At 43.7% G+C, this 14,455-nt stretch overlaps 1 protein-coding gene and 1 pseudogene across 1 annotated transcript in view; both read right to left on the bottom strand.

Moving 5' to 3' along the window:
* The window catches only part of EGFLAM (EGF like, fibronectin type III and laminin G domains), a 74,881-nt gene that overhangs the window by 21,642 nt on the left and 38,784 nt on the right, over positions 1-14,455 (bottom strand). Inside the window, exons 8-14 of the mRNA XM_031061144.1 lie at positions 10,432-10,547; positions 9,931-10,189; positions 9,439-9,463; positions 7,406-7,517; positions 6,063-6,163; positions 4,833-4,977; positions 2,794-2,983 (exon numbers count right to left, since the gene is read on the bottom strand). Of these exons, the coding sequence (XP_030917004.1) occupies positions 2,794-2,983; positions 4,833-4,977; positions 6,063-6,163; positions 7,406-7,517; positions 9,439-9,463; positions 9,931-10,189; positions 10,432-10,547 (948 nt within the window). The remainder of the gene's footprint in view (positions 1-2,793; positions 2,984-4,832; positions 4,978-6,062; positions 6,164-7,405; positions 7,518-9,438; positions 9,464-9,930; positions 10,190-10,431; positions 10,548-14,455) is intronic.
* The window catches only part of LOC102035298, a 2,830-nt pseudogene continuing 2,284 nt past the window's right edge, over positions 13,910-14,455 (bottom strand).

The following is a 14,455-nucleotide window of genomic DNA, read 5'->3' as shown; positions in this document are numbered from 1 at the left end:
CAGTTCTGGCAATAAACCCTGGGGAAGTGTTTTGCAACTTGAAGTGATTAAGAGAAGTCTTGAAAAACTATTGCAAGATGGGGATATGCCCTTTTTTTTGTTTGTTTAAACAGAGCACTCTGATTGCAAGGACAGTTTTGAGAGCAGGTCTCTACAGATCTTCAGTTAGACACTGGTTTTTGTACAGCACCAGCTTTACAGTCTGAATTCCCATCCCAAAGCCAGAAAGAAAACCACAAACAAACATGCAGATATAAATGGTGGATGCGCTGGTCCAATCACTCTGCTCACCACAGTGGAAAACAACCTTTTCTAACTAAGGGCAGAAGCAGAAACAACTCACTCAGTGGTCGTCTGGTACCACTCCCTGATAGACCAGACTTGTCTCCTATTGCTCATCTACAGATCTCCTACCAGGACCACTTCTCATTGTAGGGAGGGCAGGTCTGAGTACAGCAGCCATGACACAGGACTCCAGGGCTGACCTGAGGAGCACGGACAAAACATAAAAGTCCCCCAGCAGGGAAAATATGCTCCTTTTCCATGGAAGGGGACAGTTCCTTCTGCCCCATGCCCAGCCATGGGACCAGGGGTGCTGGCTGTGCTCACTGAGCTATCTTTGCCCCTTCTGGCCTGCACTGTAATGGCCACAAGTGAACCAAGGCAAGACAGGCATCCTGTCCCTCAGATCCCTCACACACTCATCAATTATCATGACACTGACAGAATAGCACTGTTCTGTTTTACAGGCAAAGAAACAGAACCAAGACATGTGTAAACAAGGATCTCTATGCATCAAGTGTGTGATCTCTATGCATCAATGCTCATCTTTGCTGCATCTGCTGCAATGTTAATGTTGACAGTATGTTCAAACAGATCAGAGTTAAACAAAGTCTTTGAGAAACAGAAAAGAACAAGGAAGACAACAGCAACAGGACCAGCCATGGGACCCCTGATTTGAGAAACAGCTTGAACTGGAGTAGTCTTGATATTTAAGGACAGGCTGCTCTCCCAGTGTCCCAGTGGCTTTTCACAGCTTTTGGGCCAGCATAGGTGACTATGCTGAAGAGGCAAACCACAAGTGTGGTGGCTGCATTTGCTTGGCTCCAATGGCAGATGAAGGAGAGAAACTGCAGCAGCAACCCCAGGTCCTGCCATGTCTGCTCCAAACCATGCCCAGTGGTTGGACCATCCTCTGTTGGTCCCTCAGCTCACAGTGGGACCTCTGCTGCAGCCAGAAGGGAGAGCAGAGAGATGAATGAACCCGTCTCTTCACCACCCTCAGTTCTGTGATCCATGTAGCACAGCATTCCTGATTTATATACTGTGCCAACAGAAAAAAATCTCCAAGTGACTGACTCGCAAAGTCATTCCTAAATCCCAGCAGAGCTTACTTGCAATTTTCTTATTTTGAGTTATACTTACATGACCTATTGTTTGCAAGTCTCTTCTGTTATAGTTTCATATAAATGTGTGCAGTGACACAAGGACAGCAAGGCTTTATCACTCAGTTTCGAGTCACACATGGCAGAGCACAGCATTTATTTTCATTGATGTTGATTGTTAATGCAGTAGAGCATATGTGGAGCAATCATGGATGGGAATGAAGCTAGCTGCATCCCAAAAGGCAATAGAGATTAGGGCTAGAGAAGTTCAGCAGGGCTTTCATCTGTCTAAATTCCATAGATTCTCAGTCTATCGTGAAATTACACTCTGATTCCAAAATCTTACACTTTTCAGCAACTGCTTCTTTGGCCAGTCTGTTCTACCCCTATATTGCACAGAAGTTTGGCCTTGTTATCCAGAGAATACAGAGCAATTGTTAAGAAGTTTCTCATAAATCATTTCCTTCTTGGGATGTCAAGTGCACAGCTACAGAAGAGAAGAAAGATGACTTTGTGGCTGAAGGATGGCAGGGAGAGTTCAGTGGTATGGAATCTATTACTTGCTGCTAGCACTTGCCTTATGTCTTGGGTTTACCCTTATTCTTATACTGTTTGGACTGGGAGATCATTAAAGCAAGGATTTTGTTGCCCTGCCTTTTTTCAAGTGCTCATTAATAGGATGAAACAGATGAATAAATAAGACAGGACTAGTTAATTAGCTTCCCTACTTTGCCATCTTTTACTCTGTGAAGGAAAAATAATTTTATAATAACATTTCATAAAGCTGCTGGAAGTATTTATTCCAAGCTATTTTTAAATCATATCCATGGCTCTGGATAGCAAAAGAAAGGGTGGTATACAGGAAAGCCTATATGCTTCAGCAGTGGTTAGGTGTAACACAGAAAGCCCTCCGTAACATCCACAGGGCTGCTGTGGGCCTCAGAGATCCATGTGTTACTTTGGACAAGTGCAATGATGTCTTTAGGCAAAATGCATTTTGTTGGGTCCGTATTGTTTCAAAGGCAAGCTCAGCATACAAACTATTGATTTCTGAGGACATGACTGTGTCAGTCAGGGGCATGAAGAGGTGCCCTGAGAGCTGCTGGCAGAAATACCGGCGCAGTTGTAATGACATCTGCAACACAGATCCTACTGTTCACTCATGGAAATGGGTTTACTATTTACTGTGCACAGGGTGTCCACAGACAGCTTGCTGGTGCAGTGTGATGAACTGTCCTGCTACAGACCCAGCAAGAGCAATATGCAAGGGAACAGAGGAAAACCAGGCCAAAAATAGAGACTGCGCCTTCCCCCACTCAAACCTGGACCATTGTTCAGTGTGTCCCAACAGGATAAAAAGTAACCCCGGGTTAGTCACTGATTAAAGGCCCCACATCATTACACTCACCAACATCAGCACCACTGAGAGCTTTGCCTAATGGCCAGGGTCTCATGTCAATTGTCTTCCCATTGATGCTCAGGGCCTGGACGCAGCCCTGGAAGCCGCGGTTGGTGCCGGCGGCCCTGACCAGCCAGTACACGCTGGGAGCGCCGCCAACATAGAAGGGAGTCTGGAACGTGATCTTGCTGTACTGGCCCTGGAGGGAGAGCAGAGCACAGCATGCTGTGTAACACATATAACACAGGAGAAATCATTAAGCAACAGTGCTTTACAATCCGTTTTTTCCTCCATGAAGAACTGTGTCAGGGAATGTTGTTTGTTGGTAATTCCTTCCCGTTACTCATTCCCTAAATCAGTCCACCAATCAACCTTTCTCACCTGCATCCCATCACAATAACATGAACTACTAAAAGCACAAGAAAAAAGACTAGAAACCACTGTTTTGAGGAGAAAGCATCATCTGTCTTTTGCTGCAATTTCTTCCTTTCTTTCTGCCAAAAAATTGTTTGTCTTTTAAACTGTAAGCCCTGAGGGATAGACCAATGAGATATTGTCTTTTGGACAGAACCCAGCAAGTGCTTGGTATTTAATAATTATGAAATGACAAAAAAATAGGTAAAAAAGAAAGAAAAGGCAAAAGCCAGTAAAGTCGCCACTTTAGCAGGGTTCTGCTCACTTTGCCATTGCTAAATGTACTGCCTGTCTCTTTAACAAATCTATAGAAACCTACATACACAAGTTTACTAAAATTGCTACAGTGAAAGAACAAAAAACATCAAAACCAACAGAACCTTTTTGGACCACTGACCCAAACTCCATGCTACTGTGGCCAAATTAGTCAAAATTCCTTCCACAAACTGATCAAAATATGACTTTTCCCTCCTACTCAACAGCTCTTTCAAAACCCCACGGACCTTTAGAAGAAAATACAAAAAATTCTCAGTTATTTGGGGCCAGGTTTTACCAACCTGTGCTTTTGACAGCACTGACCTCTAGCCTAGAATCTTTCAGGATTTTTCACCCCTGCCTTGCCGCCACAGTGTTTATAACAATATATTCTGTCACCATAGCCTGTATTTGGCCAGGACAAATAAGCTGAGGTTATTGAGTCTGCAGGTGTTCACTTGCACAGTACACTGCAGAAGCTGTACACATCTCTCCTGATTCACATCAGCCCTTTGCATGGCCTCAGAGCATTGGTAACAGCAACACATGACACACTGAAGTTCTTTCCTCTGTCATTTCCAGCTGATGAGAACTCAATACACTGCAATTTTTTCTCTTCGGTGCCTGCACATAAAAGTGGAAAGTAATAAGACATCTGAAGCTGCTTTCTTTCAGGGCTAGGGATGGCATGTTAATAGTGGCTATCAAAGGAAAGGCATCTGAAACAATTTGAAATTGCCTTTTCTTCCAGTGCCCTAATTTTGTTTTCTGGCCCAGCAACAGATGAGCAAGTCAAAGCATCTTCCTGTATTATATTTTGTCTTGTCAGCCTTGTATGAACTTGCTGGTGTTAACATAAGTCAGGGCAGAATGTCTATCTTCATTACTATGCTTAAATCATTGTCCAGAATATGCATACAATTATACCTCTGTATACAAATCTCGTGTGGTTATATGCATCTTATACATAAATAAATACTCACACACACATATGCATCTAATTTTTATGTCTGAGGAAGCAGAGCAGTTCTCTGAGGCTTGAAAAAGAAAGCAATCAGGGACAGCAGCTGTGCAATCTAGTAAACTTCTAATGGGCTGTATTTGAGGCTGGCATAGGGTAGCTGAAGGGTGGCAGAGCAAACATGGAGCACAACAGGGAAACAGTGATGGGATTCAGCCCTGAGATATTTATCTCTGTGATTTCTAGATTATGTATTTGGAAGAGTAATCTGTACTCTGATCTTAGTTCACTAAATGTCCTAACACCAATAAATAAAACTGCACCTTTTAAATCTGATCAGGCTTCTGGTGGCAAGAAAGAAACATCATCACAACCTTGAGAGACCCCAAGACTGAACCACAAGGGCAGGATTACCAACCTGAGATTTTCCTGTCACTGGAGCATTGTTGTCCATCCTGAGCCAGCCATTCACCCCTTCTCTGAACAATGTGACACTGTGCCAGTTCCCCAGCTTGATTTTGTTTTCACTCGTTATGACTCCAACTCCCGTGCCACAGTTGAACCTGGGATCATGAAATAGAGAGGGCAAGGTGATAATCTTACATTGACAAATAACCAAAAGTTAGTTTTAGACTCCAAAAAGCCTTTTTGCACTTGGGAACCTCTCTGTTCCACACTGCATATTAGCACAGGAAATTCAGACAGCAAGTCTACATAAAATCTGTTCCAAATTTCAAATTTCATTATCTGTCTTTCAGTGTGGAGAAGATTTTGCATTCTCCGTCCGTACCAAGCGCATTGCTAAGCTTGCCAACAGCTGAAACTGTTTCAAGATGGAGAGTGCTACAATCTGAGCTCCCGCTATCACAGTAATTTCTCCTGGGAATTTTTCTAGCTCCCTGGTGAAAGGCAGTGATACATTAATAACTCTGCTAGTCTATTTGAAACTCAGTGCCGATTGACAGGAAGACCTCCAGGAGAGCTGAATGTGCACAAAATGCCCCATTTTCCCTGACTGCTGTGCAGTGCAGGTGAACAGAAACACAACTAAGGCACATCACCCACTTTGTTATTCCCCACTTTTAAAGGACTCGCCCTCCCAGTTTAGGAGATCCTGGAAATACTCTTTCACTTGCTTCATATCTATCAGACTGCAAGAAACACCCTCCACCTTCATTTAAGAAACCTAAACAAGGTATCATCTAAACAAAGCATATAAGATGAAGTTCCTGGCCCCTTGCTGGCACTACATCCTTTGTTTTGCTACATTATCTGCAAGCCATTTTCTGTGAAGCAAAAACACTGACTGAATATACCATCAATGTACCATCAGCTTAGCAAATACAGTGGCTCACTGGCATTTCTGGTAACATAGCTATGAGGCCCAGACAAATGTCTTAAAGAAGATTGACCATTTTGCCTTTACTCTGAGGTCTGAATAAAAGAACTTAACAGCGCACATGTTCACACACTAAAGAAAGATCAGAGAAAAAAGTATTGAAGTACTCTTAAATGAAATTATACTGTCTATCTGGCGCACTGCATGGGACAGAAGTCAAAGACACTGGAGATATTCATCACATGTAGCAGTGCCAGGAGGCAGCAATAGCCCTGTCTCCTTACATCAGACTTAGGATGGAGGTTTTACCTGAACTGGAGGCTACGTCGGATGATTGCCAGTGACATAAAATCACCACGACCATGTTCATTTTCTCCACAGTACAGCAGCAAACCATCCTCGGATTCAGCCTGCAATCATTGTGCCAACATGAAAAATCAAAGCCTCACAATTACAGATAAAAGCAAGCAGCAGTGGGGGACTTTTCTCCAGAAAAGGGTCACCATTTTTCAGAATGAGTTTTTAACTTGCTGAATCAAAAACTGTTTGATCAGCTTTGAATCCTGCATTTGAAAAACTTAAAAAATCACTGCCTTAATGGTTAAAAAATTTAAGACCATCTCTTAAAGTATGATATTATCAGACCTGAAAAAAAGCCTGGAAGTATTAAAGACTGTCAGACATATCCCATATGAGACTCCTGAGTAAAAAGTCTAGCAAGAATGTCCTAGCAAGCCTGGTAAGTGTTGACACATCAGACTTACTGTATATGAATACATACACCCTACTTCACATGTTCCATGAGACTGACACTCCTCAAGCCAAACAGGCTGTGCTGGCAGCATTTCTCCATATGCTCACAGCAGCTGACACAGTGGCTTTTTGCAGCCATCCTGCATTTTAAAATGGCAAATTGCCAGAGGAGTATAAGATCACCACTGAGGCAACTGATTGTGCTGCTTTAGAAGCAGTCTCTTTCCCAGACTGTGAGGCTGGGGAGCCTGCTTTACATGGGGGTGGGGATGCATCCAAGAGCTTGGCCACCCTCCCTAGAGGCAGCCCTACATGTTCTGTCTATAGAGAACAGACCGCACTAACACAAGCCAGCATGGGATTTATCCCCACTTTAGTCCTGCATTTTAAGTAATACAGTCTCCTGAATGTATCAGTAGCCCGTGTCCCAGACTTCAGAGCGGGAAAATAATGTCCACTTAAATCCTGCAGGGTGGGAAAGGAATGCTATACATAGGGCAGTGTTTTGCTTAGTATGACAGGATCATCATCTCTTGTCCACAAAGATACTGTATACCACTTTCAAAGTCCAATTCACAAAAATTCTGTGTTCTTCAGCCTGTAGCTCATCCACCTGACTGTAACCTCACTAATGTACATTGCTGCTAGTCCACAACTACAAGTCCCAGGGATTCTATCATGCAGTGCCTACCAACCATGGATGAAAACCCTTCAGCTGCTTACAAACTTAATTCACATTCACTGAGGGTCGAGCCAGATCTCTGCAGATGAACGTTACACACAGGTTCACCACAATTATACAGAAGCTATACTGAAGCTAAGTTACTGCTCTATTGTCCACCAAATCAGAGTAAGTAAACAAAATTTAAAACACCAGTCTGACAATTCCTTAAACTTACCCTGAATTCAAGAGTAATTTGAAATGTCTGATAGGACTTTTTCAGTGGTTCAAATGTGATATATGAGTAGCCAGAGAACTGAGGATACTGGATACTAATATCTGAAAAGCAAAGAGGGAAGCATGTTATTTAGCAGTTCTCTTCCGAATAAAAATCAATATACATATTTAGTACTAGATAACACCAGGTGGCAATGAAAGGCAGAGTTCCTCCAGAGACAACCATTAGGCAGTAGCAGTCAACAATCAGTTAACCTATTGCCTTGTCCTCCCACCATTTTTTACAGCTAATTCCTTTATTCCCAAGGACCTGGCGAACTTGGAAAGAAACAGGATACTGAGGGCCAAATAATGCTCAATAGTTTAATCAGAGAATTCAAAGGAAATTTTGGCAGGTTTTCATCCTTGTTATAGAAGAAAGACCACATCAACTTTGTATTTATCTTCTTTTAAGGACTGATTTAAGAAAGAGAGGACAAAGTAATTTTCTGTTCTGCAGGATTACAAAAACACACATGGGAAATATGGCCAGACTCTAGGCAGCATTAGTCACTGCTACTCTGTAGCCACTGCATCCAGCATCTGGAGAATCACTGGATGTCTCATAACAGCCCAGCAGCTTCCAGCACTTCTCTCAAGTCAGCTCAGGGCAGAAGCTAAAAGGAGCAATGGGGAAAAGAGAGTCCTTGTCCTTGAAGGCATTTTTCCATCCCTGGCTGCAACAGTGGCTCTTTTAATTGCTCTTGTCAAATGGCATTATCAACCTCACCCTTTGCTGTCTTGCATTAGACCCTGACCCTGAGAGAAAATGAAAATTTGAGATGCCTTACTGCTAGCCACTGTCAGCTGTAAAATTACCTTTGCAGCCTATCTTCCTAAGAAACACTGAGGACAGACACAGTTTCAAGCCTGAGTTTTTATACTGACAGTGGATTTAAGTGTAATGAGGAAGGAAGCATGAGGATTCCTATTCCTCCCTGCTATTTAAATACTGAGTTTTTCTCAGTTTTTGAATCTGGGTAGAGTTCTCTCAGCATTTTTGCTTGCAAGGCATACATTTTAGGCTGAGTTGAAGGGGATTGGTGCTATAAACCTGAATGCAACCACAGCAGAGAACAATTATCTCATGTCCTGATCACAAGAAGAACTGACTGGACCAGAGTGCCAGGCAGCTGTTGAATGTGAAGAAAAGTCTGTTTCCATCAGATTAATATATTATTTAACAATACTGGCTGCAGAAGACAAACTCTGTACAAAGGAGTATTGGCACATGATGTTTACTCTGGAATAACACCCTCCCCCATGAAAAATAGAGGGTTTGGGCTGGTGTTAATAGACTGCTTTACAAGTTGTATATGGCCTTGTCAGTTCAAATAAATCCTCAACTCTTCATACTGATCAAGGCCTAAAATCATATCTGCAGCTGTTCCATGCGGCTGAGTCACATCAAATTGTTTTCAGAAGGAGCTCTCTTTGTTCCAGCACTCCAGTTAAAGAAGATGAAGCACACTCAGTGTCTGTATCCCTGATGCATGACGCTGTGCAACATGAAAGTCTAACATGACCCTGTAGAAGAAACCTGTGTCCCTAATGCTCTGCTGTAGGGCACGGTCTTGGCAGATCAGATCAGCATGCAGAGGCATGGGCAGATCAGATCCTTCTTAGCTGGAGGAACAGCACCACCACAGCCAATGGGACATTTTCTTTTCATGAGCCCTGGCATTCATCTGACTCCTTGGTCACCAAACCAGAAGAAAAATTACTTCAGGGGGAAAAAGTGACCTGCTTATGGCCTGGTGAGGATGCTGGACTGGCTCACCCGGTGATCTGCTCAGTGTTAACCTTGGGAAAGGGTGGGTTTAGGTCTCTAGAGGGAAAGAACAAGAAGGCAGGGAGATAAGAAGTAGGACAGCTCCTTCACCTCAGCAAGTTCTTGCCATGGCTCAGCTGCCCTGAAAAGAGGCAGCAGGATGGGATGCAAGTCCTGACTAATGCAAACACTTCCTCACATGCTTTTTGAACTGAGGACGAGATTTTGTTCCTCCCTTACCCAGTTTGCCTGACATGAGTGCTGCACTACAGACTTGCAGACTATGGAGAAAGCCTCCTCTGGAGGTATGGGAGTTTTCTCACATCCCTGCTGTGGGACCAGCATCATCTAGACCACACAGAAAATGGGGGTGGTTCAGGGCTTCAGCTGCTGCCAAAATGCAAGTGTCAAAGAGGGGTTGAATGTCTTCAGCTTCCATCTGAGGGTGCCATGATTGGACCCTGTCACACCTGGGTGATTAACAACATACCTGCTCCACCATCCCCTGACTCCTAGGTGGGGAAAAGACAATTAACTGCCCCTGTGCATCTTTACACAGGTTCTGCATTCAGCTTTATTAAGGAATGACTTTTTCCCACCTCAGTGAGGAAGAAAAAGCAAATAGGGCGATGCCAGAACTGGACCCACAAAGCCCAGCCCAGCTGGCTATTCCCGAAGTGCACATTGGTGGGCTCTTTGCAAAGCTGCTCCTCGACTCAGACAAAGAGCCCCGCCGCGGTCGTAGTCGTTGATGCAGAAGCTGTCGGCGGAGCACACGGCCTCGTCGCAGGAGAGCTCGGAGAGCCGCGGCACAGGCGGGGACACTGAGGGCCCCGGGCTGGCAGCAGGGACAGCAGTGGGCTCGGAAGTGGTTGTCAGGACCCGTGACAGGAGCCTGGAACTAGACCCTGGAGTGACCTTAGTTTCGACCAGAAATTTTCTGTTGCCTCCTTTAATAGCAGGAAGTGGTCTGAGCTGAAAGGAAGTAAAGAAACACCAATTCAGTAAAGGTAAAATTCTGTGGGGAAACAAAATTAACACATTTTAAGATACAGATCTGAGGCAACAAATTCATCCTCGATGAAGAAAAAGAAGGGACCACATCACTATATCTAAGCACTTAATATCAGATATTAACTTCTTGACAGGATCAGACACTTTCAAATATCCAGACTATAAAGAAAATAGAAGTGCCAAAGACAAATCTTGACATGTACCTCTTCTATATAAATGTCATAGTCTGAATCATCGATATCAAATCCATCACCATCACCAGTCACTGTGTCTGTGATGTACCGATGCCCATAGCTTCCACTTCCCAACTCCTCAGAGCCTGAAAAGACATAACTGGCATATTCAGTTCGTATAGTTTTTTCTCTTTGCACACAGCAATTCAGATCTTACCACTCCCCCAATTCACAACACTTAAATCTGAACTGATGCTAATGTTCATGCTGTACAGACAATGCAAGCGTCAGTCTGGAGACAGCAGATCCTGTCCAAGTGATATACACACAACTTAAAGTGAAGACCTTCATTGAGATGCTCACTAGTGATCAAACAAATGAAGCAGGCAAAGGTCAGTTCTCCCTCTGCAAAATGACTTGTATTCATCATTTTTCCAGGACAAAGGTTTCAAACTTTTTTGGCATGGACAACATTTTAATGACCGATTTTTTTTAAATCAAGCTTTTCCCTTTTGGAAATACAGTCTTGTATCTCAAAAGAGATAATAAATAGGAACAGCAAAAGAGATCTATACAGGTAAGATACACTCTATTTAGGATTTAATCTACCTCCACTGACTCCAAATCTCCTGAAATTAGTGTCCTGTGTGTGTTCTTAGACTATTTTTTAAAATACAATTCAGCACCTTGAAACAAGAAACATGCACAAACACCTTCCCCCAGAGGGTTCTTGGGCACTGGAACAGGATCCCCAGGGGAGTGGTCACGGCACCAAGCCTCACAGAGCTCAAGAAGCACTTGGAAAATTCTGTCAGGCACATGGTGGGATTATTGGGGCTGTCCTGTGCAGGGCCAGGAGTTGGACTCGATGATCCTAGTTGCTTCCTTCCATCTTCAGATATTCAGGGATTCTATGACCATGTGTTTTTCAAGTACATAATCTACTTCTGCCTCTTCCCAGAGTGCTGAACGGTGCTTTGGATGACTCTGGGCTGGGAATGGAAAGTTTGAACAGTACGGGGATCCTCATTTCTATTTTACAGAAAGTGTCTCTACTTTTCTGCACTTTACATAGCAAACTCTGCCTAAACAGTGGTTTGAGCTTTTTAGCTATTAAAATTCACCAGGTCATGAAGAAACACAGTAAAAGTAACCAAACCATTACAGTTACTTGTCATTTCAGTGAGGCTGAGAACAGATGTCTTTAAACCATTAAAACAACAGACTTAACCATACAATATTTTTCCATCACTTAAAAATAACATAAGCAACCTTTGGTTTACAAAGTCTCTCTACTGGGCTGAGTGTACCTATCTAAATCTTTTTATACTCTCTCCTCCTCTGACAATCTGCTGTGATTGTAACCCAGAAGTCCTGGCAGGCACTTATGAAATCCAACACCTGTGCACCAGAGGTGAATGTGTGCCCTGGCTGACTGACTGGCCACACTCCCTATGCCCTGCAGGGGTTACTTATCAATGGGCTTTGCACATTACATCAGCATACAGAAAAATTAGAAACAAATGAGTAGAGATAATGAGGCATACGCACTTGCAACCTAGAAAGCAGGCTGGACTGGGAAAGAACGTGTGTAAGTCTTTCCACTCTAACATGTATACCTAGTCATCTGTAAATAATACATTTTATCTGTACATTAAATAGAAGTACCCAGCACTGAGTTCAACCAAATGAGCTAAGCAGAGAGCTCCCTTCTATGACTGGTAACAAGATGAGGCAAACAGGACAAACTACTTCCAGATTGTTTCTGCTACTGACTGTGAATACACAGGGAAAGGATTACTGTTAGGGAATCAGACTGCACATATATGAACTGGTCCCAGTCCTACAAAAACTGGAATGAATTTCACCATGCTGAAATCAAAATGCAAAAAAATCTCTTACTCGTAGTATTCACTTTTATAGTCATTCAGGTTAATTACCATCCAGAGCAGAGAAGAGCAGAGTAGAACAGAGCAGAGCAGAGCAGAGTACAGTAGAGTAGAGTAGAGTAGAGTAGAGTAGAGTAGAGTAGAGTAGAGTAGAGTAGAGTACAGCAAAGCAGAGTAGAGTAGAAAATTATTCTGTTGGAAGGAACCTACAATGATTATCTAGTCAAGCTGCATCTTCTACCCATCATTGCATCACAGCCCCTTCTTTGGTAAACAGTGATTCTGTATGACATGCATTTCTACAAAAGAGTTTCAGTGCATAAAACCACAAATATATGCATTACAAATATGATTTGCATTTGGATTGGTTTTGCATTGCCTGGTTTTTGCAGCAGGGTGGGGTTACAGGGGTCGCTTCTGTAAGAAGCTGCCAGAAGCTTCTTCCATACCCAACAAAGCCAATCCCTGGTGGCTCCAAAGATGGACGTGCTGGGCCAATTAGAAATTATGGTAATGCCTCCGTGATAAAATATTTAAGAAGAAATCAAAACAAAGTTTGCAGTTTTAATCCCTGACAGAGAAGAGTAGGAGGTGAGAATACATGAGAAAACATGCATACACCAAGGTCAGTGAAGGAGGAGGGGCAGGAGCTGCTCCAGGCCCCAGAGCAGAGCTTCCCCTGCAGCCCCTGGTGCAGCCCTTGGTGAGGCAGCTGCGCCCCTGCAGGCCCAGGGGGGAGCGGAGATCCACCTGCAGCCCCGAGCCTGTGAGAAATGCACGGAGAGAGGGCCCTGCTCCCAGGAAAAGCAGGCTGTCCCTGAAGGATTGCACCCCATGGAATAGTGACCCAGTGCTGCAGCAGTCTGAGGGGAGCTGTTGCCCATGGGAGGGACTCACACTGGAGAAGTTCATGGGAGGGACCCCACGGTGCAGCAGGGGAATGGCTCCTCTCCCTCAGCAGTGAGAGAAGCCCCAGATGATGAACTGACCACAACCCCCATTCCCCGTCTCCTTGCACTGATGGGGTAGGAGGTACAGCTGGGAAGGAGGGAGTAGGGTGAGGAAGCTGTTTTTAAGGGTTTATTTTGCTTCTCATTACCCTGCTCTGATTTTGTTAGTAATAAATTCACTTAATATCTCCAAGTTGAGCCTGTTTTGTCTGTGATGGTATTTGATGAGTGATCTCTACAGGTCCTTACCTCAACACATGAACCCTTCATTAATTTTTTTCTCCTCTGTCCAGCTGCAGAGAGGAGAGTGGCTTTGGTGGGGGCTGAGATCTGGCCCAGGTTAACCCAGTCCACTTACTGGAGAATGGGGGCAATCATGAAGATTTTCAGATAAGGACGGTAACTGGGAGAAGTAATGGGCACAACAAGTACTGAAAAGTGTTAAGTGTTATAGAGTAAAATGATCATGGGGAATTTTTCTTGTAATTGTGGTGAAAGATCAAGGAGTGAATTTTGTGCAAGTTGTTAATTTTTGTTCTGTGTTGTGATGATTTTATTTTGGATTTAATGCTGGGGTTTTTTTTTTTAAGTTCACCAGTAAAGGGATTTATTGGTAATACCATGTACAATATCTTTTTAGAATCACATGCAATGTCCTTACTTCTGCCTTCATTTAGATGTAGAAGCTCTCAACAAAGAAAGCCAGCTCCAGCTCACAATTTGCTCCCGGCATTTCTCATTGGCTTCCTTCATTCTCTTGGCCAAGAGCTTTGTATTCTGCCGCTTCCTCCTTGTTCTTTTGAGCGCCCTGCTTCTTCAGAGCAACATGCCTGCACTTATGCTGCAGCACTTGAGTCACTGGATTTTAGGAGCCTTGGTTCTGGGTTTTTTGCCCCCCTTGTTCAGAGGCTTCCTCACAACATACTGGCAAACGTCATCCTTCTTAGACAGGCTGAACAGCTTGGGGACTCTGCTGGTCCTTTTGGACAGGGCTGTGTCTGTCAGCCCCAGCATGCCCTTTTCACTCTTTTTCACTACGACAGAGTTCAGGACACTCAACTTTCCATCAATAATGCAACCACAAACAGATTTGTGCTTTCTCTCTAGCTCCTCTGGGATGATAGCAGGAATGCTCCTTCCTGGCCAGAAGGCAGACACATCTGCGAGGCAGGACACCTTGCTCCATGAAGAACCCTTTGCCATTGCCACCACTGA

Source organism: Geospiza fortis, unplaced genomic scaffold, assembly GCF_000277835.1.
Source record: "Geospiza fortis unplaced genomic scaffold, GeoFor_1.0 scaffold163, whole genome shotgun sequence".
Taxonomy (NCBI): Eukaryota; Metazoa; Chordata; class Aves; order Passeriformes; family Thraupidae; genus Geospiza; species Geospiza fortis.
This window is presented reverse-complemented; position numbering and strand designations above follow the sequence as displayed.